We start from the raw sequence: 23,674 nt of genomic DNA, 5'->3' as shown, positions 1-23,674 counted from the left end.
ATCCATGGCTGACAGGAAGGGGGAGAAAAGAGAGGGAGGAGGGAAAGGAAGGAGATGGGAGGGGTAGGCAGGGATAGAGAGAGGGAAAAGGGAAGAGGGGAGGGAAAAGGGAAGAGGGGAGGGAAGGAGAAAGAAAAGGGAAGGAGACAAAGGAAATGTGAGTGAAGAGGGGAGAGAGAGAGAGAGAGAGAGAGAGAGAGAGAGAGAGAGAGAAGACAAAGGGTTAGGAAAGGAAAAAGAGGGAAAGAAGAAGGAAAACCCAGAACCCAGAGAAAAAACTTTGCAACCAGAAGAAAGATGGCAGAACAGGGCAGGAAAGAGGCATCTCCAGAACAGAGTGAGGGACAGCCAGGCTCAGGAGGCTGCCAGGTCTTGCCCTTATCCCTGACCCCTGCCACCCACCCCAGCCCCCAAAACCCACCTTGTCGGCTGACTGTGAGGTGCCAAAGAAGATGGGGATGAAGGCGAGCCAGACGATGCAGGTGGTGTACATGGTGAAGCCAATAGGCTTGGCCTCATTGAAGGTCTCTGGCACACCACGCGTCTTGATGGCATACACAGTGCATGTGACCATAAGCAGCATGCTGTAGCCCAGCAGGCAGATGAGTGACAGGTCCGAGATGTCACACTTAAGCACTCCCCTGGCGAAGCGGGGATCGAGCGTCCGTTGATCCTGGAAGTCCACCACTGAGTGGGAGGGGTCCACCACAAACCACACGCAGATGCCCAGCAGCTGCAGGGAGATGAGGCTGAAGGTGATGGCCAGCTGCGAGGCGGGGCTGATGAAGCGTGGGGCGCTGACCGATCGCTTGCCCTGCTCAAAGATGCGGTAGATGCGGTTGGTCTTGGTGAGCAGGGCTGCATAGCTGATGCTCATGCCGAGCCCCAGGAAGATTCGGCGCAGGGAGCAGGTACCGAGGTCCGGCTCAGCGATCATGAGGAAGGTGGTGGCATAACACAGGAAGATACCTGCCAGCAGCACGTAGCTCAGCTCACGGCCTGAAGCTTTGACAATGGGCGTGTCATTGTAGCGCACGAAGGTGACCACCACGAACAATGTGGCGGCAATACCCACGACGGCCAGGAAAAGGGGCAGCACTGCCCAGGGTGAGTCCCACTCCAGCTTGATGATGGGGATGGGCCGGCAGCCCGTGCGGTTCTCTGTGGGCCGCATGTCGTAGGGGCAGGTCTTACAGGTGTAGCGGTCCACCTGGTACTGGTACCCTGTGCAGGGCTCACAGTGCCAGCAGCAGGGCATGCCCTTCACTGTCTTCTTCCGCTCACCTGGCTGGCAGGGCAGGCTGCAAATGGAGCGGGGCAGCTGCTGCCCACTCCCTGGCCAGTGCATCCGCTCTATCTGGCAATGACAGCACCATAGAGCAGGCCTCAGGACTTACCGCCCAGTGCCTAGACCATCCCTTTGGCTTTACACCTGAATCAGCTGATAAGTTAGCCAAAAGTGCAGCTGCCTGGACCCACCAGAATGTACCGACTCTGACAGCTAGATTGAGACAAGCTCCCCTGTGTGACCCTGACATTACTGACCGAGGGAGAATCCTGAGTGAATTCAAAACTCTCCAGACTTATCTGCAGAAACCAAACCCAGAGAGCAACAGTGCTGACCCAGAATCACACAACACAGGAAGAACAGAGCAGAGACAACACAGGAGTACTGACTCCCTCCCCACCCTGAGGCCTTGCAACTCACGGTGGTCCAGCAGCATCTGTACCACCAGAAGCTTGCTGGAGATGTACGTTACAGCCCCACCCAGGCTTCCTGACTTGGAATCTGTTTCAACAAGCCCAGTGCTCAGTGGAGTGGGAGATGCTCAGCCCATGGAGTGGTACAGGGAGTCATGTACAGCAGAGAACAACAAACAAAGATGTAATTAGAGGACACTTAATGTGTGTCCAGGGGTTAGCATTTCTTTACATCTTGCTCTAAATTAGTGCTACTCACAGTCTCTGAAGAGAGCAAAGGAGCCACAGGAGTGTTGTCATGCCCTTCTGAATGTGTTATGATACTGTGGAAAGTAAGTGTGTGGCCCAGAATTGCTGCAGGCACTGGGCAAAGGGAGCCTCACTACACTTGGGAGCCTCATTGCATGTACCTGCTGTAAATAAAGTGGCCTGTGGGTAGAGTCCATTCTTAGCTAGAAGCCTGGCTAGACAGGCACACACACGAGCTGGGCTTTCACTCCTGGAGGAATGTGTCCTGTTGGCGGGGCTGTTGGGATGGCTTCAGAGGCAAGGAAAGGGGTAGGATAGGGTGGACAGCGATCCAAAGACAGCCTCACAGCAGGGGGGCAGGCCTTTCCCCAGAGGACACAGAAGGATGGTAGATGTTCTGGAAACCTGGACCCCACGGAAAGGGGAGTGAAGGTGATCAAGTCCTAGGATCTTGCTAGGATCTGCTGCTAGGGTGCTGTGCCCTTGAGCAAACACGCCAACCTCTCAGGCCTCTGTTTTCCCATCAGAACCAACAACAGCAGCTATGAAGCCACCTTGCCCCTTGTTACTATGGGCGATTCCCATAGGAATCATCACGGATACTGTTTTTATATTACAATGACAGTTCTCGGAGGGCAGGGACTTTGCATTACTGGCCTGCTGAGTCTATAGCCCCCCAGCACAGGGCTGGCACCTAGCAGAAGCCCAGGGAACTGTGGTGCACTCGAGGGAGATAACCATGGCCAAGCGATGAGGCGCGGGCACCTATGACGAGAGCACTTCACTCTCAGACCCCACAGGAAGACAGTGACCAGAGACCTTTCCCTCAGCTCCCAGAGCCTGGCTGCTTGGTTCCTGCAGTGCAGCCCAAACCCAGCCACCCAATGAGAAAAGTGAGAGTGGCCAGCTCCACCCCACCTTCTCCCGCCACCTACACCTACAGGCAAGGGGTAATCAAGTGTGGGGATGCACTGACACCTGCTTACACAGGCTGGGTCATGGGGCCAGTATGGCTGAGTGGGAGGAGCCATTTATCACTGGGGAGGGGACTTTCAGGGGGTACCCTCACATACCCACTCTTGCCTTCGGTTACCACCATTCATGCAATGAGGACAGTGACAGTACCTGCCTCACAGAGCTGCCATCCTCACAGGAAGGCCATATCATCAGAGCAAGTTCGAAAGCATTCGCTGCTGCTACCGGTGAATTCAAGTCACTGCCCTCTGCGCCCACACAAGACACCTACATTGGTTGGTATCCTCCCACCTTGCAAAGTGTGCCTACCCTATGCTGCTCTCTCTCTCTGCTCAGCATCCAAGGAGCCTCCTTACAGGAATGGGCTCTGTTCCTACAAACTGTGTGCTCTTAGGAGAGTCCCTTAGCCTCCCCAGGGCCATTTCCCAGACTTAGGAGGCTGCCAGGGTGGGAGAAGTGCTTGGAAGGGCTCGAGGAGCCCCACACAGGAAGAGATTATCATAGAAGGAGAGATCAGGGCACACCACAATTCTCCCACAGTCCTGAAAAATGAGGACTAAGGATGGGTTAGAGCCTAGTTTCCTAAGTCTGGCCTTCCAAGGTGTCACGCTGTGCCCACCCCAAGCACAGTTCACCACTTCCCCTTTGCAGAGCAGAGACCAAGTCCTCAGATATTTCCCTGGGTACTGAACTAAAGAGCTTTCTCCTCCACAACATACCTCTGGGCCAGAGGGAAAGCACTGCATGCTTGGGACATTGGGAGCTGGAAAGTGTGACTAAGAGGATGCAGAAAAATAACTGCCTTCCAGTGTGGTTTGAGGGTATTGGGGATGCACGCTCAGAGAGCTCCCTAGGCACCAACCACTGCCAGAAACCCACCACCTGGCCTGAGCCCTCTGCCTAGACTCTGCCCTCTGTCCAAACACAGCCCTCTCCTCGTCATCTCACTCCCTACACCCACCCAGCCTTTGACTATTTACCCTCTCTCCTGTGGGTAGCAGGCAGGAAGCCCCCAGGCTCCAGATGAGGGTAGGTGCTGGAATGGGCAGCAGAACTACAGCCACCTCCCTTGGGGGAGATGGCAGGAGGCACTCTCTCCACTCCCTGAGGACCCTCCCTGCCCTCCTGCTTACTCTGAGATGCAGGTGGTCTGTCCAGGAGCCAATGACCTTGTACTCGGCAGAGCCATTGCGGAGCTGGTACTGGTAGATGTCATAGCGCCCAGGAGCATCTCCGTTTTCATTGAAGGTCACAGGGTTCCCTGCAATGCCTGGGGGAAGAGGGTCTTTGCTGAGCTTGTATCCACAGGCAAGGATTGTGGACTCAGGGCAGAGGCATCTGTAAGGAGGCCCCTCCATGGAACATTTTGGGGATGTCACCCCTCGGAAGCATCTGAAGAGACCCCCATTCCCACCCCATGGAGCTTCAGGCCTCAGTCCCCTGACTGCATGGCCCAGGACACCCAGGGTGAACCAGTGCCCCACACCACGCCCCCACCTGAGAAGTTGACGTTTCGGATGTACTTAAGCAGCTGGGTGCCATCCACGGGGTCCATGCGAGGGCAGAGCCCCACGCGGCCGGGACACAGATCACGGTGCATGGCATGCAGAGCGTGACCCATGGCATAAACAGCGTCAATCACAAACTGCACCTTCCCCTCCTGCTCGTATGCTGAGTCCTGCCCGATGCGCTCACGGTCTGCAAGGTAACACCAGGTGGGGTGCCTGTGAGGCTGCAGTTTTCATAGCAGGATCCAGAGCCACCACTGGAGCTGGAGAGGTGGCAGCCAGAACTGGGTACACTGTTATCAAGAGTAGTGGTAACCCCTCACCACAAGCAGCACTGTGACCAAAAAACACTGCCCTCACCGTAGAGTACAGGTAGGGAAACAGACCCAGAGAGGCTGGCCTCCTGATGCCCTCAATGGCTTCCAGTCACCTGACACCAGAAGTCATCATCATCCCTACCCATTCCTCCCCCTAGTAATAACTGACCCAGCAGCCAGGGGTGAGTGAGCTTGGCCAAATGGGGTACCCACCCCCACTGCCCTCTCACTGCTGACTGCAATAGCTACCAGGAACTTGGAGGTTTGACCTCCAGTCTGTGTCCCTCCCTTCAGTGCCCACTCAACCTCTCTGCTCTGTGGCCCAGAGTTAGTTCATCAGTGTCCTTGTCAGGAGACAGGAGTTCTAACCCTGCCTCAAAGAGGAGGGAGGTTTCAGTGAGGCAAGGTGCTCGTGGAACAGAGCAGGTGACCACCTCATGGTCATTCTGTGTGTGAGTGGCCAGAGGAGGGGTATCTAAGGTGGCAGCAAAGGTCTCTGAGCTGGAAAAGCCAGAAAGTCTCTCAAGAAAGTGGCTCCCAGGCTGGGCCCTGCATGATAGTGATAAAAAATAACTTATAGCTTTGAACATCTATTGAGCACTTGCTGTGTATTGGACATTGTGCTAAGCTCTCTATGGATATCAACTCTTTGAATTCTCACAGCAATGCTATGAAGTAATTAGCCCCAGTATAGAACTGGAGAAACTGAGGCATGGAAAAGCTGAGAAGTGTTACAGGATCAGCAGAGCAGGATCTGAACACAGGTATTCCAGCTCCAAGCCTGTGTATGACACTGGACTGTGGGGGGACAGGAAAGTGGGGAGGAAAGACTGGGTCCAGGTGAGGGTGGCAGAAAGGAGAAGATGGGCAGAGCCCAGGGAAGCCCAGTGTCCCTCCCAAGGCTATAGCCCTACACACAGCTTGACCACAGCCCCCTTCTCAAGGACAGAACGAGGACACTGACCCTTACAGCCCCCTCCCAGCCTGTATCTTTCTGTTGGAAGACGCAAGACACCCTGTGGAGCTAAGGCCCAGAAGGTGGCTAGGGGGAAGGCACACTGGTGCCCAACCCTGTGCGTAGGAGCCTGAGCTCCCCAAATGGGGGCCAGGTGAGGCTAGGTCAGCACTTGACACCCATTTCCTGGGAATTCCAGAGGTCACTGTGTCCCTCCCTCCTGCCTTGGATGTCACAGCATCCATCATCCCTCTTGCCTGGTCACTCATTTGGCCCTCCTGGTCAGGAAGCCATTCTTAATCTAGCTCAGGGTAGATGTAGATTGCCAAAAGGACATTAGAGATCACAACCACCATGATTGGGGTGGCAGAGCCACCAGGGTCATCTGTTCCAATTGATGAGATTTCACAGATGAGAAAACAGAGGCCTGGAGAGGGAAGCTCCACTTAACAGAGCCAGGCTGGGCCTCTTCGTGACAGGATAAGCACCCCAGCCTCCAACCCAGCCTGCGTCCTCCTAGACTGCACTTGACCCGGAGCCTTGGCTGTTAGCTTTGCTAACAGGCAACATTATTTCTAGATTAAAGCACGAACATCCAGGGAAGAACTTGAAATGCAAATTCTCCAGCTGCCCCATCCTGCCATCTTGCTCATGGCCTCGGGTCACAGGTTCTGAGAGCCAGGAAAGTGAGGGGACAATTCCTGTCCCCAACAGACAACAGAGGAGGCTGGGGCAGGGCTGTTTGAAAATCCCTCTTAGAGCCAGGGTCCAGCTCAATATCCCAGCCCCAGGCCCCCTTGGTACCCCAGCCCAGGCCCAGCACTCCATTCCTTCACAATTCTCCCCACAACTCTCTCATCTGGATGAGAGGTGAATTATTAAGCAGCAATGGAGGGGGCACTGTGGTCACTGCACAGGAGGCAGCTCTCTTCCAAGGCCAAGGGCACCTCAGGGTCAGGGGCCATTGCCCCTCCGGTAAGACACAACCTGACCTCTAAGCTGGCTTGGTCTCTCCTCTCCCTGGCTTCCCAGGGTTCCTCCCTTCACAGGGTCCTGGTGAAGAATCCATTCCTGGACCATGCCATTTGCTCTCACTGGGGTCACAAAACCAGCGGGTGGATGCTGGAGTGTGGATATTCCACAGGAGCATCCTTGCCAGGGAAGCCCACCTCCACAAGGGTCTCAGGGGGACTGCAGGCTCTCAGTGGCCTTGTATCCAACCCACTTGATATCCAGTCAGAGCTGCTACAGGGCTGGCCATAGACTCCTGGAGATTCCTCAAAGTGCCTCCCACCTTCACTGTGTCTCAGATCTGGACTAGCTACAGATGAGTCGGCTGGGGTGTAGTGAGGTGCGTTACAAAGGGCTAGTGTGCCCTACACACACACATATACCACACATGACACAAACACACTTAGATTCCTGTACCCCACAGAAAATAACAAGGACAGGCCAAAGTACCCTCCCTAGAGGGTTCAGAGAGCTGAACCCAAGCTTTTGCTCCTGAAGAGTCTACACCCTGAACTGCCCCTCCTGGGGTGCAGGCCCTGCCCCAAACTCTCTGGCCAAGGCCTAACTCAGGGCTAAGGGCCACTGTCCACAAGTCTACAGGAGGAGGGAAGGGATCATAGTATTCCCCCTTATGGGTGGGTGGGAGTAAGCAAGACACGCATGACTGAGAGCTACTGGCAGAGATAAATTCCAGACACATGGAGGCAGTGACAGCAGCAACAGTTTGAAGATGTCCTAATTGTGTCCCGGGGCAGCATGAGGCAGAGATGCATTTGGCTCAGCCATGGGTGACAAGCAGCCCAGGAACCATCGGGAGGGTTTTCTCCATCAAACCCCAGAGCGGTGGTTACCTCGGTGACTGCAGCCTTTGTGTGCAGGTTGTAAATTGTAATTGAAATGAGTTTTCAAGGTTGAAATAATCAGAGTCCTCCTGTCTCCCCTTTTATCTCTCCACCACTCACCCCACCCAGCCACAGTCCCCAATGCTACACTCCTGTACATGAGCAGTCTTGAGGCAGCTCCCTCAAGTCAGGTGTTCAAAGTCAACCACAGCCACTCTCAGATTTACACACGTGTATATACACATGCATGCACGAGCATACACACGTGTGCCAGGCACAGGCATCCATATAAACACATGCTATGTATACACGACACACTTACCATGACCCAGCACAAATGGTCATTCAGAGTCACCCCTGACCTAGGCTGGGCAACCCCACAAGCAGGTCCTGACAAGGCTAAATGCAGGTGTCTCATTCAGAGAGGCTGTTGGGAGTAGGGAAGGGAGGGTGGGGGTGCGGAGGGAAGGCAGCAGAAATGATGTACCTCCAGTACATCAGCATAGAACGGTCCAGTCTCAGGCTAAGGACTGCTCCAGGACATTAAGCCCACCGGTACACACAGGGTGGTGAGTGCAGGGGATTGAGGGAAACCAAAGCATGTGCACAAACGTGTGCATAAATGTGCACACGCATATCCTAGTGTGATCAAACACAGGTGTAGGCACATGCCACACATATCTGCACACACAAACTCATTTGCATACAAATATTCAAATTTATATACTAGTTTCCATCCCTTGAGCTAACTTCCAGGGAGTAGGTCAAAGGGGTCCCAGGACCCACAAAGAGAGCTACCTGGGGTAGCAGAACAAGCAGACACTCAAGGCTCTGACTTCCTGGTTCAGGCAGGGACCAGCTAGGTGACCTGTCCAAGCAAGGAGCCTCCTGGAACCTCAGTCCCTTCAGATGTGAATTAGGAGTGGTGCTGGGAAGGGGCTTCAGGGGCTGCTTGGAAGATCAAAGATGCCTTGGACATGGATGTCCTCTGAGCCTTAGCTCTCCTTTCTCCCTGACATTCCTGTGCTGGATGATATCCAGCCCTCCATCCCACCTGGGTCTCCCTCAGTTCCGTCTGCAGTTGGCTCTAGTGAGTCTGGCCATTGCACAGAGTGGGCAGTGGGCACAGAAAGCCATTCCTCTGTGTTTCCCTGCATTGCCAACCCCCACCTCCCACCCTCCCCTCCTCCCGTCCACCCTTCTTCTCCCTTCCTTGTGACAAACCATTCCATCCCCCACATCCCTCCCAGACACAGCCAGGGCTTTCTGACAGCTGGTCTCTCAAATCCCATTCCCAAAGACCCAGCTCATTATTGTCCCCTGGTCCTGCCTGGAATTCCCAGAAGTCCTGACCAAGGTCCCCCTGGTGCAGAGCCACCCTCTTGCTCTCAGCCCCACACCATGGCTTCTGCTGGTCCCTCTCCTTGAATTCCCAGCCCCATCCAGTCACCTGCTTTCCAGTCCCTCCTATCTCTAAGCAACTCAGCCTTTGCTCCTTCATCCTAGCTCTGTTCCCCCAAACTCAGCCTCTGCTCTTCACCCACTCCTTCCTGTCCCAGGAGAGCTTCACCCTCCTTGAGGAGTGAGCTGGAGCAGACAGGTTCATCATTTGGGAGACAAGGAAACTGAGGCTCAAAGAGCTGCCACACCACACCTGGTTTGAGTGAGGTCTTTGGTTCCCTCTCTAGTGTTCTTTGTCCAGCCCGAGAGCTTGGTGGGGCACAGCCAAGGTCCTGTGCTAGTCACAGGCCCCTTTTGAAGGCAAACAACTCTTGCCAGCCCCCATGAATATGACCCCAGAATGAAGACTCTGACTTCTCTGATTGTGACTCTCAGATGCAAATAGTTGCCCCAACGGAGAAGAGGCATCTCTGTGGTTAGAAGGCAATTCTGGAGTCATCAAACTGAAATGGCACTGGTTAAGGATCCTCATGGAACTCCTGAGTCCCTAGGACCTGACCCCAGGACTATGTCCCCAGCTGTCCACAGACTCAAGATGAGAAGGAGAACATAAGCACCCCGATCCAATGGACCAGCTGGAAACTACCTGGTGGGGCCTGGTGAGTGGCTTTGCATCTCTGAGCTCCAGTGCCCTTGTCTGAAATGGAGCCAGCACCTGGCATCAGGAGAGGAGAGCAATACCCAAGGCAGAGGCTTGAGTATTGCTATGAGGACCAGCAACTCCCAGAAAAGACAGGTCCTCAGCCCGGCCCTGGCTCTCAGGGAGGCTGGGGCTAGGAGTGAGGGAGACATCTCTGGGCCTGAGCTGCTGCCAAACACCATGAGCTGCCAGGCATGGTGATATATGCCTATAATCCCAGCACTTGGGAGGGAGAAGCAGAAGGATCACAAGTTCCAGGCCAGCCTAGGCTACAGGTTAGCCTGGGTTACATGTCGAGACCCTATTTCAAAACAAACAAAAAGGCAAACAGGATTGGGGGCGTGGCTCAAGTGGCTCAGAAGCAAGCACAGGGCCCTAAATTCAACCCTCAGTACCACTAATAAAAAAGACTAGCTGCCCAGGGCCCTGCTGACAAACCCCACCCCATGCAGACATCCTCCATCCCCATCCTCAGCAGCATGCAGTTTTCCCTGTGCTGGCCATTTCCCATCAACCTGGAAATATGCCATAATTTCTCCTCTCCAGGCCCCACTCCTCCCCAGCCCACAGCCTCGTCCTCTCCAAGGATGCTGCACTCATAGAGGTCACCCAGGACCCCAGGTTTCTAATCCAATGGACCAGCCCCAGTCCTCCTCTCTTAGCCCCTCATCAGCACACAGTCACACAGTCTCTCCCTCCTCCCTGATGCTCCCCTCACTGCCACGACACACTCTCTCAGGTTCCCCGGCCCCCTCCTCTCCCTGCCCCCACATGCAGTCCAGAGCTCAGTCATCAAACCTCTTCTCTAGCCACACTCACTCCTTGGTGTGTCCAGCCATGTTTGTTTGGACACCACTCTGCAAGGGTCCTACACTAGACTTCCCTGCCTTATTCCTCCCCTACTCTGCCCAGCTGCCCATCTCCTTGCTCAGGCCAAAAACACTGGAGCCATCCTTGCTTTTCTGTCATCTTTCTCTCACCTTAAGTCCTTTGGCAAAGTGCAGCCACACTAAAAATTTGCCAAAAATCTGACCACTTCTCACCACTGCTATGCATTCCTGCTCCATACCCCCATCACCTCAGCCCAGGTTACAGCACCAGCCACCTCCCTGTCTCGTGTTCTGCCCTCGCCTCAGCCTCCTCTCCCAGCAGCAGCCAAAGTAAATGGTAAGATAAAAATCAGATCCTCTCCATCCTCCTTCACACCCACAGTGGCTTTGTCTCATTCAGCATCAGAGACTAAAGCCTTACAAATTAAGACCCACGTGATCCTTGCCACCCCTCCCCACCTCTCTCACTGCATCTCCCACCTGCTGCTCTGTCTGAGCCACACGGGCTTCCTAACTGCTCCCCAAACCTTCCAGGCATGAGCCCACCTCAGGACCTTTGCACATGCTGCCCTCTGCCTGGCATGCTGTCTCCTAGATCGCCACATGGCTCGCTTTTTACTACTTTCAGATGTTTGCTTAAGTATCACCTTGTCAACTTAAATGTGCAACGTACCTAGGCTCTCACCACTCCTAGTTTTCCTCCAAGAGGCTGGACCAGCTTTCTCTTGCCTCTCGGTCAGGCCTTCTCTGGAGCCCAGGGCACTCACTGACTGCTAGGCCACACCACCCTAGCCCACTCATCTGCAAGGCCAGATGCCTCCCACTTGTAGGCCTTGTCTCCTGAAAGAGCCCTGGTTGGCTTCCTGGTTGGACCGGAAAGCAGCACTGAAGGGCGGGGCCAGGAGCCCACAGGTCACCATGTGCCTAATGGTTTGAACAGCTGTGAGTTCCTCCAGTGGAGACACAGCTGGCACACAGTAGGTGCCTCCAAATGGCGTCCTTCCTCACTTTCCCCAGGAGAGAAGCTTCCTTGGTCCCTCTGGGGGATTTGGAGGTGGGAAGGTCCTGCCAAAAGGACCTGGTGCTGGGACATCAGCAGGCCCAAGGCGGGACATCTTGGAAGCCAGATGGCCAGGCTTCAAATCCCAGATCTACTAATTATTACCTCTATGTGAGCTTGGGCAAGTCTTTTAACTTCTCTGAGCCTCAGTTTCCTCATCTGTAAAACAAGTTGCTATAAAGATAACATGTAAAGCCCTAGGACAGAGCCTGAAAATTGATTAGTGCCATGCAAATATTAGCTGTTATGCTTCTTCTGTTTATTATCATTGTTATTATTGCTGTTAGCACAGCCTGGTGATTGGTGTCTCCCCACGCATCCCCAGCCATCGAGTGCTGCCCTCCCTCTCTGAGCTCCCAGCCCCTTGGAGCAGCAGGCAGTAAATTTCTCCTATCTCCTCATAAACCGAGCCTTCCTCTGCTCAGCCATCACCTGGCTGGCAGCGCTGTCAAAAAGACAGATGCCACATCTGCCTTGTTTATGACCTTAATTCCCAAACCCTGCTCAGCGGGCTCTCAGGGAGGGGTTGGGGAAGGAGAAGGGAGGCAGGCACTGACTTTCCACGGGCTGACGGCTGCAGGTTCGCCCCTCACAGTGACCCTGTCCTGCATGGTGTGGGCGGTCTGTGGGCCATCTGTGAGTTTGGCCTGTGGGTCAGCTCCCATCCTCCCCGGGAAGCCTGGAGGGAGGAGCACACAGGGGGGCAGAGCTGTCGAGGAGCTGAGCAGGGCAACAGGATTCCCATTACAGATGAGGCAGCTGGGTCACCTGCCCAAGGTCACAAGGCTAGCACACAGCACAGGATTCCCATCCAGGTCTTCAATTCTGATGGGTATGCAGCTGAAAAAGAGAGTGTGCCCACCCAAGCTCCGTCCCTTCCCACCTTTGCACACAGCACAGCTCTGTCCCCAGTTGCACACCTGCCACTCAGAAGCTTTTTCTCTGCAGCAGGTGGAGGTTCCAGGACTCAAGGCCCTCACTGACATACCCTGTCTCCTCACGCCCCGGTGGGATGACAGAGGGGCTTGCTCCTTTTTGACCCCACAGTCCCTGCAGGGGCGTAAGCTTCAGCGGCTCCCAGTGGTATCCTGAGTGATATGGTGCCCTTTACCACCACCTCCTCTCCCTTTCCTGGAATCTCTTCCCAAATAAAATGTTGGGTCCTAAACCCTTCCCCCAGTCCCACCCCAGTGTAACTTAAGGCAGCCCTGAGGTCTGGTGGGCTCTTCCTACAGGGTGGGCTGCTCCTTTCCACCCTCCCAAAGCGCTGGCCACCTATTGGCAGAGGTGGGAAGGAATGTTTTTAGCGAAGCAAAGAACAGGAGTGGTGCGTGCTCCATGTGAGATCTTGGGTGGTGGGTGTGGGAGAAGGCTGTGGAACAGAGACAGGCAGAGCTGACTCAGGATCCACCAGCAAGGATCCACCCTGGAAGAGGGCAGGAGAGGCTCTGTCACAGCCGGGAGGTAGAGACACAGTCCTCTAAGACTCCAAGCAGAGAGAGGCCGAGGAGTGGGAGGAGAAAGAGAGAGGTGCACGGGCAAGAACTGCACAGGCTCTCTAGCCAGGCTGCCTGGGTGAATTCACTCTGTTGACTCTAGCACTGGGATGTTTGTGACTTACCTCAGTTTCCTCTTCTATAAAATGAATATGACCTGTGGCTGTGGAAACCATCCACTCTCTGGATGGCACCCTCCCTTCTCCAGGATCCACAGCAGACAGAAATGGTTGGTACCAACAGAACTGGGCTATTAAATTACCCAACTGTCTGTCTCATCCACCTCTCTCTTCCTCCGTATGTCAACACTGGCCACCATTCTGCCAGCACCCACCACATACACCATTTTCCAGGATCCTCCTCATATATTTTGTCCTCACAACCATGGAGATGGGCTATGACTTCCCTGTTCTACAGACAAGCATCTAAGGCTCAGAGAAGTTAAGTAGCTTGTCCCAGGTCACACAGCATGGAGGAGAATCTGGACAGGGATTGGATCCTTCCCTACCCCTCCTCCCAGGCATCCAATCCTCCGGTCTTCTCCCAGCTCACCCCTGGGCAGGGGTAAGGAAAGCCAGAGCTGCCTCCCTCCCCAAAGTTCCACATTATGAGAAGATCCTGGCACTCACCTCCCCCAGAGATAGACAGGCTCACCCTGCCTCATCTGGGGCTGTACAAGGCCCCTGACCAGCCTCTGCTGGGGCTCCTAATGCAGCAAGAAGGACTTGGGTTAGCTGTGACGTGCTGTCCCTCTGTGCCTCCATACCTGTTCATGCCCTCCCCTGAGGGGTGCCCACTGTACTCCCACCACCAGCCTCTCCCTCTGAGCCAGAGTCCCAGACTGAGGCACAGTAGAACCACCTGGGGCACATTTTAAAGTCCTGGTGTTCAGCTGCTCCCAGGACAAATTAACTCAGAAGTTCCAAGGGTGGGAGTTGGGTATTGGTATTTTTTAAAGATCCCCAGATGATTAAATGTGGACAAAGCTTGGGAACCACTGATTCCACCCTAAAATCACCCAGGGGGCTCTAAAAAAGCCACAGGCTGGCCCCTCTCTGAGGTTCTGTTTTAGCTGGTGTGGGGGCGGGTAGGTACGGTTTTAAAAGCTCCCCAGGCGATTCTAATGCATGCCAGGCTGGAGCGTTACCATTTTACAGTTCAGAAAGCGCCTCCATTAGCGCTCCCTCGCTTCCTTCCGAGACATCTCTGGGCCGGGTCACATCAGCTCCATTTCTCAGATGAGCAAGCAAAGGCCCAGGAGGTCGCACAAAGCTTGCCCTAAGCATCTCGCAAAATGCCAGGATCTCTGGAAACCTGCTCTGGTGCTCCTTCTCCACCTGCAGACCGGACTCCCCACCTACAACTTCCGAGAGGCCACAGATCTGAGCAGAGGCCTGGAGTCTGACAGAACATGCAGGACTAACAGGCCTTCTCTCCTCTTCTCCTCCCAGACAAAAGGTGACTCTCCACAGCCTAAATGCTGGGGGCAGGAGGCCCCACGTATTCATCTTGCTCCACTTCCAGTCTCACCCATCCCATTCCTGTCCCCAAACTGGCTCCGGTAATCAATGATCAGGTGCTGTGCAACGTTTCACCCCACAGGGGCACCTCTGAGAATAAGGGGGCATGTTCTCAATAATTACACTGAGTGGGAGAACAGGAGTGGAGAGGACACATGGTCACCCTCCCCGTGAGTGCACTGCCTTCCAACCCAGGTACTATACTTCTCACATATCTGCTGTGATTATTGCCCAATGTCAAAACATTTGCTGTGCAGCATTGGACTTGTTGTTTGACCTCTCTGACACTCCACATTCTCATCTATAATATGAGAATTGGAAGAGTTTCTAGACTTGTCATCAGAGTGAAATGAGATGAGGTCTTTCTGGAACAAGCAGATGTATAATAAACAACGGTGTTTGGGGCGCTAGCTCACCTGGGAACATGTAAGCTTCCACAGAACACATACACAACTCATACACATATGCAGCCAAATGCACTGCACCCAGGCAGGCTTGCACACCCACATTCACTGTGCAAATCAGACACAGTGGGTTTGGCTGGGAACTTGTCTAGACTCCTTGCCTGGGTCCAGTGGCTGTGAGTCCCTGTGGGCTGTAGCCACTAGGGGGCAGCATACCACTCACTGACCACCCACCCACCTCATCAGGCTCCCTCCTCCCCTGGCCCTGGAGGAGCCCATCTTTCAAAACTTCCATACACTTTGTCCCTGGCCCACCCGCCCTCGCCAAGCTCCTTGGGCCTGTAAGAAGGACAGAGAAGTGAACTGATCGTCCTTGCTCAGGTACTACTCAGGGTAAGAGGCACCCAGATCCAACCCCATCCTCCCAGTGTCACTGAGGGATCCTGCTGCAGAGCTGCACAAGTCCAGAGTACACAGGACCTATATCAAAAAATATCTTTAAAAAAAAAAAAAGTGAACACCAAGACCACTACCTTAGAGGGCTGAGGGCCTATAGCTCAGACCTGGTTCAAATCCTGTGTCATCACCTCCCAGCTGTGGGAACTCAGGTCCCTTTACTTACCTCCCCCTGTGGGGCTCATTCTCTCAGGGCTCAATGTTTCTTTTGCAAGGAGGGCTTCCCCTCCCACACACTTTAAAGGGCTGTTTCCCTTCCCCACAGCACTCCCTATTCTTTTTCTTATGTTTTGTTTCTCCTGCACTTTTCCCTTCTGACATAGCCCATGATTTATTTATCTTGTTTATCATTTGTCTTTCCATTAAACTAAAAAGTCCAGGAGTATTTTGACTCTTCTCCACTACCATATCCACCATGCTGAGAACAGAGCCAGGCGTTCTTGAGAGCCAGAATGGTGTTTGTTGAGTGAGTAAAGGAAACCAGAGTGGTTACAGATGGTTTCTGTAGAGAAACTCCAGACCACTGGGCATCAGGACTGGCCCCAGGACAGGTAGGGTCAGTTCAGCCAGGTGGGCTACTCTAGGGATGTCCACATGAACTTTAAAGCCTCCTACCCATAAGGTTCTCTGTGTGGCATCCTAAACTGGCTGTAGCTCTATCCCTTCAGGTCGCTGGATTCCCAACTCCGCTCTCAGGCACCAGTCCATCTCCGTGCCGCCAGTCACCACCCACCCTGGAGGTCCCTGTACCAGAAGACCCTGTGGTCCTTAAGACAGCCTCTTGCCTTTTTTTTGCTGCGGTACTGGGGCTTGAACTTACGCTCTACCACTCGAGCCACTCCACCAGCCCTCCCCTGACTTGTCTCTGACAGGCTTTTCCTCTAGACCTCCCCAAACTCCCAGCCCAAGCCTCTCGTCCCGCCTCCCAGGGCCCCGCCCCCCAGGGCCCCGCCTCCCGCAAGCCCCACCCACAAGGCCCCGCCTCCCGCAAGCCCCGCCTCTCCAGGCGCATGCTCACTGGTGCACTTCTTGACGTGGCTGCCCTTCTTGAGCGCGTGGCGGCTCAGCTTGCAATGGAAGTTGTCCTCCCAGAATTCGGCAAACCATATGTTGCGCCGGTTGTTGTCCAGCGTGCGGCTGGAGAAGTAGCGGTCGAAGCCTGGCAGAGAACCGGGATGTCAGGGTCTCGCACCACTCCTTCCCCACAGGCCCCCAGGTGGAGGGATGGAAGAGCACATCCTCTGATTCAGGGCCCAGCCGGCAAAAACAAAGCGTGGAGCATTCATTTCATTCAAATGAAAGGAACTGGATTAAATCCTGGGGGAACATGTGTAATCTACAATCTCTGCCTTTATGGAAAGGAAGTACACCAATGAGGATGGTTCTGGTCCTTAAACCACCAATGTTAACATCAGGCCTCTGAGAAGGAGCCACATGGGGGCAGTGATTGGTGGGCTGCCCAGCAGGGAACACCTAAAAAGGACCCTGGACATAGAAGGTAGGGGGTCACCCAAGTCACACTGCAAGACCAGCACCTGGATCTTTCCGCCTCAAATCCACACTGTCGCTGTGGCTGATATGCTGCCTTCCTCCTTTACATGCTCTGCAAGACTCTCAGCTCTGATACACCAAGCAGCCCTGTCCCGGAGCTGGCAGCTGATGGGAGCAGGGCCCCCTCCCTCTGCCCAGGTGCCGCCTCTGCAGCACTGACTGTCCTGGACACAGACCAGTGAGCTGCTTAAGATGGGCCAGAAGGGCTGAGAACACAGTGACACCCACATTGAGTGCCAAGTTCCCTGTCCATGTAAGGGTCCATGTGGAAGTCAAATGACTATCAGAGCTGCAGGAAAAACTAGCATTGAGAAAGGATGGGTTTGGCCTACAGCAGGACTTCTCAGAATCGGCACTACAAAGTGTCGATACACTTGGGACCAGGTAATTCTTTGTCGAGGGGGACTGTCCTGTGCACTGTAAAAGGTGGAATAGCATCCAAGGCCTCCATTTACTACATACTAGCAACATCACCCCCTAACCATGGCAACCAGAAATGTCTCTCGCCATTGCCAAACGTCCTTTGGGAGGCAAAATCACCCCCCAGATGAGAACTATTGTTCTAAAAACTGCTCTAATGTTCCAGAGAGAAAAGGTACTTATCAGGTAAGTCCTGGGTTCAGATACCAGCCCTGTCACTCACTGAACAATGTGAGCCTCAATGTATCCATCCACAAAGCATGAGTCAGTCAGAGTGTATCACAGGGTTGCTGGGAAGACTAAACGAGGTATCTGAAAGGGGCCTGGAATCTGCTGGCACCAATAAGCCACAGCTATTGTTATTTTTGTGCTTATCATGGCTTGGGGTTAAGAGGGTGGTATGGAAACTTCCACTGCCTGTGCTCGCTCAGGTAACCAGAGGACACTGCTGTGTGACCTTGGGCAGGTCTCTCCCTTCTCAGGCCTCCCTCTCTTGGACAGTGTGATGGAGGGGCTGATGCCTGAGGTCCCTTGGGGCCATCAACGCTGGTTCTACTGAACAGAGGGTAGTAATGGAGAGGGCCTGGGGAGCCAGCCTCCCCCACCCCCGTGGTAAAACCGAGGTCCCTGCCAAATCAGTCCATTAAGGGGAACTTCACGCCTCATGCCTGCAAGGTTCTGGCCAGAGCAGTTTGTCCCTGCCCAAGGTGACTACGGGCTTTGACCCTGGAGGAGGGGGTGCAGGGAGGGCAGGCCCAGTGCTATCCAGGGCCTGCAGACCCAGACCATCTCTGCAGGGAGATGCCTGGCCCTTGCTCTCTCATGGGGTCCTCTCTGGGGGCCTACTGGCCACCCCTGGGCCTTCTAGCAGAGATGTCTCTTCAGATAGGGCAAGGCCTCGCCACCTGTGTACCAGGTGGGAGAAGGGGTGTCACTGTACAGGGTGAAGGAAAATCCTTTATGGCTGAGCCTCCTGTATGTACCACACACCTCCCACACCCGGGAGTATCTGAGAAGACAGGACAAATCCTAAATCTGCACTCAAATTCTGCTGGATAGGTATGACTCAACAGGCTTCCCAGCTCAGAACCTTGGGATGCCAACAGGGTGTGGACCAAGGAAGAGCTGGGAAAGATGTGGGAAGATGGGGACCAGGAGAGGAAGGAAGTGGAGGAGGGACAGTAAGAGTCTCGTATGATATGACAGTTGGTGGGTGAGTGTGAAGGTCCCACCATCTGGGGCTGCCAGGCCTACCTCGCACAGACATCCTCTTGGGGAGGATGGTGACAGCACCCTCCGCCACCTCCTCAAGGTGCAGCACAGGTGCACTCTTGGAGCCCCAGCTGTCAGAGCCCATCCAGAAGAAGTGGCCGGTCTGGTTGGCCCTCCGCGCTGCCTCCAGCACCCGCCTGTGGGGACACACACCAGCCCAGCCCAGGTGTGTCTGGCCACACAGCTGCCCCATTCCTGGCCATACCTGCTTGTGGGCCCTTGGCTGATATTACACACACACACTTGTTCCCCTCACAGCCCATGCCTGTCCCCCAGACTGCCTGGGTCCCATCCCCTGACCCACCAGAGCCAGGGCCCACAGCTGCCCATAGATCACAGCTACTTTTCTCACTCTTACCTGTCCCCCAAGCTCAGCCCTGTTTCCCTGGGCCCACACCTAACTATACACCCACATCTGTCCCTGCAAAGACCACACTTGTCTCCCCATGTCTGCCCCAGACCCAGAACTACACCTGTCCAAGCCTGTCCTCTCAGACTCATGCCCGCCTGCCACCATGTCACGCCATATATATATATATATACCTATTGTCACACTCAATACGTTCACACACACACACACACAATTCTCTCTCACACTCACACTGACGTACACTCATATACACACAGACACACAGACACACACACACACACACACACACACACCCCTGCCTCTGCATATGGTGCCCCACCACAACATCCTCTCCATCCATGCCCTTCCATGCCAAAATCCAGGTCCTTCAAGAGCTGCTCCCATCTCTGCCTCATGTGGCAGGCAGAGCTGTCCTACTTGACAGTGACAAGTTTGATCAAGACATCAAACCACAGACTGGGAGCCCAGGACAGAGCCAAAGAGCCCTGGGGCATGCCATCAGTCTAACTGGATGCAGGAATGGAGTGGCCCTTGGGAACATCTCTCGTGTGGGGAGGGCCAGGATGAACAGGCAGAATTCCCTTAGCCCAGTAGCACATGGGGAGGAGCTGGAGCAGAAGAGGCAAGAACATTGCGTGTAAGAGGTTGCCACACCAGAACTGTCCCTGCCCTTCCACCTGCTGGGCCTGTGCCTCCAAAGAGACAGGCAGTCCAGGTCCCAGCGCTGCACCTGAGCCAGCCTGTGGTCATCCTTCTCCCACCCTGCCCTCCTCCCTCCATCACTTCCCGCTGCTCATTGGTTAGCACTAATGGTGGGGAGGGGTGCTGTTCTCCAAACCCAAACCCACAGCCCTATTAATACCACCTGCATCTGGCCAGCCTCAGAGGACCAGAGCTCCCAACCCCACAGCCCTGCAAAGTCACCTGTGTGTTTATTTTTACTTCTGTTGGCTTCTAAAAATGCATGTCGCTTTCCAGAAACATCCCTGCTTCCCAGCACACTGGCTGCCCAGCCCTCTTCCCTATGCCCTAAGCTCATCCTATGTGTGTGGGAGGAGGGGTGCTGAGCAGGGGCCATTTACTGGGCACCTACGTCATGCCAGGACCTGCTCAAAGCCCTTTATGCACATTTCTGCATCAGTTCTCAAACACAATCAGGCGGCAGCCTTAGCTCTTTTTTTTTTTTTTTTTTTTCTCTTCAGCGAAGAGGCCCAGAGAGATTAGGAAACTCACTGAGATCACAGTGAAATTTGAACTAGGTGGTCTGGTCCCAGGCCAGCAACCTTTGCCCCTTCACTAAGGCACCCTGCTTGCTAAGGGGGTGAACATGGAGGAAGAGAAGGGAGCCCCGTTAGCAAGGATCCTGGCCCAGTCTGGGGGTCTCCTCCCTCTCACATTCACTCACCCATCCACACCTCTCAGGATCCCAAGTAGGGTCGGCTCGCCTGGGAAAGTCTCCAGCAGGGCAGGACCTGGGGCTCCCACCCCGCTGCCTCCCGCCCTCACCTGATGTCATCCTCATTAGCGAAGATGATGACAGCCCTGGCGTTGGATGTCTCCAGGAGGCGCTTGATGATCTTGTCGAACTCACCCATCTTGGGCTCCCGAGGAATCTTCACTGACTGGGCGATGCACACACCTCCTGCAGGAGAGGCACCAGTCAGCCTGGGAGGGCAGGAAGCCCCAAATCCCCAAGGTTCCCTCCACCACATACCTCAGGAGATGTGGGCTGACCCCCTCCCAGCCCCCAAGACACAACACAGTGGGCTGTACAATCAGAACGGGCACAGCACACGTACGGGCTCCACTAACTAGCTGGTTACCCTGGATGTGTCCCTTAAGTGCTGTGTGCCTCAGTTTCCCTATATAGAAGCTAGACACAACAAGAGACTAATAAGAGGCAGTACAGCCTCATGCTTAGGAGCCAGGCTCTGCTAGTTATACTGTGTGACCTCAGGCAGTTACTAAACCTCTCTGTACAAATGCTTGGCAAATGTTGGTTATTTTACTGTCACAATCTCAGAAGGGTTTTTTTTGGAGAATTAAATCTGAGAATGAGAGTCACCCTGGCCATTGGCATCCCACAGCCACATCCACACACCTCCGAAGGCCCCTACACCCATTAAATGCCCTGGGTGAGGGCCACTACATGGCTGCTGACTGAAGCCATCCAGGACAGATGCAGTGTCCCCGTAATTCACACCCAGGCTGTGTAGCCATCAGACACGCAGTTCCCAGCCTCAGACATGCCCCTCAAGTGAGTGCTGGTAGAGGGCAGGTGTCATTCATGTATTTAAATTCCACCCCTGTGAACCACAAATATACCGCCAGCTGCATCTGACAGAGAAGGAAACAAAGTCCAGAGATGGGGCTTGCCTGATGTCACATAGTGACTGCCCTACCAGGGCCCCAGAACAGGGGACCTCACAAAACAAGACCCTCAAGGCCTACTGGTAGTCAGGGCTCAGTCTATGGAAAAGCATGAGGGATGAATCTTCATGAAACCACACCCTTTATTTAACCACCCTCCTCTGAGTCACACTCAAAACAGGGTCCTATCTGGGCCCAGCCCTGCCTCAAGCTGCCCACTGTGGTAGGACCCCTGGCTGCTCTCTGGGTACCCTGGGCCTCCACCTGAGCACTCTGCACAGACTCAATGCCCAACGTATCTGGCATCTCTGCAGAGGCCTGGCTGTGTAATGCTCACGGTGCAGGGGGACCTTACCCAAGAGCACTACACCCATGCAAGGCCTACCCATGACAGGGAGGTGCTAATCAAGGAAGTTTGTTCCAATGGGAACACCTAGCTGACAACAAGAGGGCAAGAGGTGTGAGCAGTCAGGTGGTGGGACATCCAGGGAGAAGGGGCACACTTACTAGGAGTGGCTAGGCCTAGGGCCATGGAACACAACACACATGCACACACAAATTTGTTGGTCTCTCCTAAGCCCCCCACGAAGTTCCAGATACCAGAGAGGAGCATGGACACCGAAGCTCATAGGCGGAGTAGCAGGAACTAGGGTCCCAGACAGGCCTTTGACCCCTCACACAAAGCCCTGGAGCAGCCTGCTGCCTGTGCGCGCTGGCCATGCACTAACTGTGGCGGGAGGTGCTCAGCTCCCAGCTAACCCCTCCATATGGTTTCCTTCCAGTTAGAAAATAGGCCAATTGTGACATTTCTCCTCCCATCTGGGAAGACAGATGGACAAGAGGAAGAGGCTGGCCTGGGGGTTTCGGGGGCAGACAGGCCACCTGGCTCTGCAGGGAGGAGGTGGGTGAGGGGTGGGAGTTAATCACTCTCAAACAAGGAGAAACTGTTAGCTCAAGCCACACTTCTGAAATGCTTCCCTTAGAGGGTCCACATGCTGTCCCACCTGGCACTCCAGGGCACAGCTTGCAGGCTTCATTTTGCTGACAAGAGGATGAGGGAGAACGTGAGGGGCTCTGTCACAGGTCTTAAGATGCATATATGGTCTGGGCAGTGGTCGATATTCTCGCAACTACAAGAGGGGACTCTGGAGGAGTGGGGATGTTTGTACAATGCTCTTTGACACTAACGAACATTTGTGTGGCCCGTGCAGGGTGTTCTGCAAACCCCACATGGACTTGCTCATCTGAGACCAGCGTCATCATCACATCTTCAATGTCCAGATGAGGAAACTGAGGCACACAGAGGTTAAGTGGCTTCTTCTCCCTTCTTCCCCCACCCCCCAGGCCATAGAGATAGTCAAAGGGCAGAGCTGGGGTCTAAACTCAGGCCATCTGGCTCCAGAGCCCCCTGTCAGTCTGATATATGAAAGGGTCAGGTGAGAGTCAAAGGAATGGGGGCAGGGCGCAGGAGCATGGGGACAGCCAAGCACAACCTGGGGCAAGTGCCCACTGTGTCACTGCTTTCAGGATGAGAAAACAAGTGCCCATGGGTCTCTTGGCTTCACTGTCATGGTGACCGTGGCTACTGTTGAGGGGAGGAAGGACAAGGAACCCATCAGGGGCTCTCCTGGGGTGGCACAGCTCTACCTTATTTCTCTCCTGGTCCCCTGCCACAGTCAGAAGGTACTGGAATGGTCACTTAGGGACCGAGCACTCACTGCATGTCTGGCACTGTGCTGGGCCTAGCCTCCACGAGCCCTCACACCCTTGGGGGCAAGTGCTAATATCCCATCTGACAGATGTGGAAACTGAGGCTCAGAGGTGTTACAGAACCTGACCTAGTTCACACAGCTCATATTTGGAACTGTGATGCCAGTCAGTGACCAAACCGTTCCTCAGGCAGAGGCTCCTTCTTGTGCAGCCCTCCCCACCTCTCCTCAATTCCCTCTCCATCACCCCTTCTGCTGCAAAAACTGCACAGCACCCACCAAGAATAAAGGACAGTGTTTCCAACACCAGGTCCTCTTCCACAGCTGCTGTTCAGGTGGGTGGCTATACACATTAGTGCACATGTCCAGGCCAGATATACACACCAGCACCTATCAATGTGCACAACCACGGCTCACGCACCTGCATCCCAGCCCTCACCGCTGCTGACCACGCCCCATGCCAGCCCACCAGTAGCTGTGTCCGCCCCTTCGGCCAACACGGTGAGAATGCCCCTGTGGTAGGCTCGCACTCCCTGGGGATGCTGTCTTAGGACCCC

The 23,674-nt window shown here is 54.5% G+C and overlaps 1 protein-coding gene across 3 annotated transcripts in view; it reads right to left on the bottom strand.

Moving 5' to 3' along the window:
* Grm4 (glutamate metabotropic receptor 4) overlaps positions 1 to 23,674 on the bottom strand; it is a 107,211-nt gene that overhangs the window by 11,755 nt on the left and 71,782 nt on the right. For 2 of the 3 annotated variants that reach the window (XM_074082410.1, XM_020164095.2), the window contains 6 exons: positions 20,545 to 20,680; positions 18,651 to 18,805; positions 16,444 to 16,584; positions 4,423 to 4,623; positions 4,059 to 4,195; positions 422 to 1,357 (listed from right to left, as the gene is read on the bottom strand). In XM_074082410.1, coding sequence (XP_073938511.1) covers positions 422 to 1,357; positions 4,059 to 4,195; positions 4,423 to 4,623; positions 16,444 to 16,584; positions 18,651 to 18,805; positions 20,545 to 20,680 — 1,706 coding nt within the window. The remainder of the gene's footprint in view (positions 1 to 421; positions 1,358 to 4,058; positions 4,196 to 4,422; positions 4,624 to 16,443; positions 16,585 to 18,650; positions 18,806 to 20,544; positions 20,681 to 23,674) is intronic. The other variant, XM_074082411.1, reaches the window with a different exon arrangement.

The sequence above is a fragment of the Castor canadensis genome, chromosome 8 (genome assembly GCF_047511655.1).
Source record: "Castor canadensis chromosome 8, mCasCan1.hap1v2, whole genome shotgun sequence".
Classification (NCBI taxonomy): Eukaryota; Metazoa; Chordata; class Mammalia; order Rodentia; family Castoridae; genus Castor; species Castor canadensis.
The sequence above is the reverse complement of the archived record's forward strand: the minus strand, read 5'-3'. Positions and strand labels throughout refer to the sequence as shown.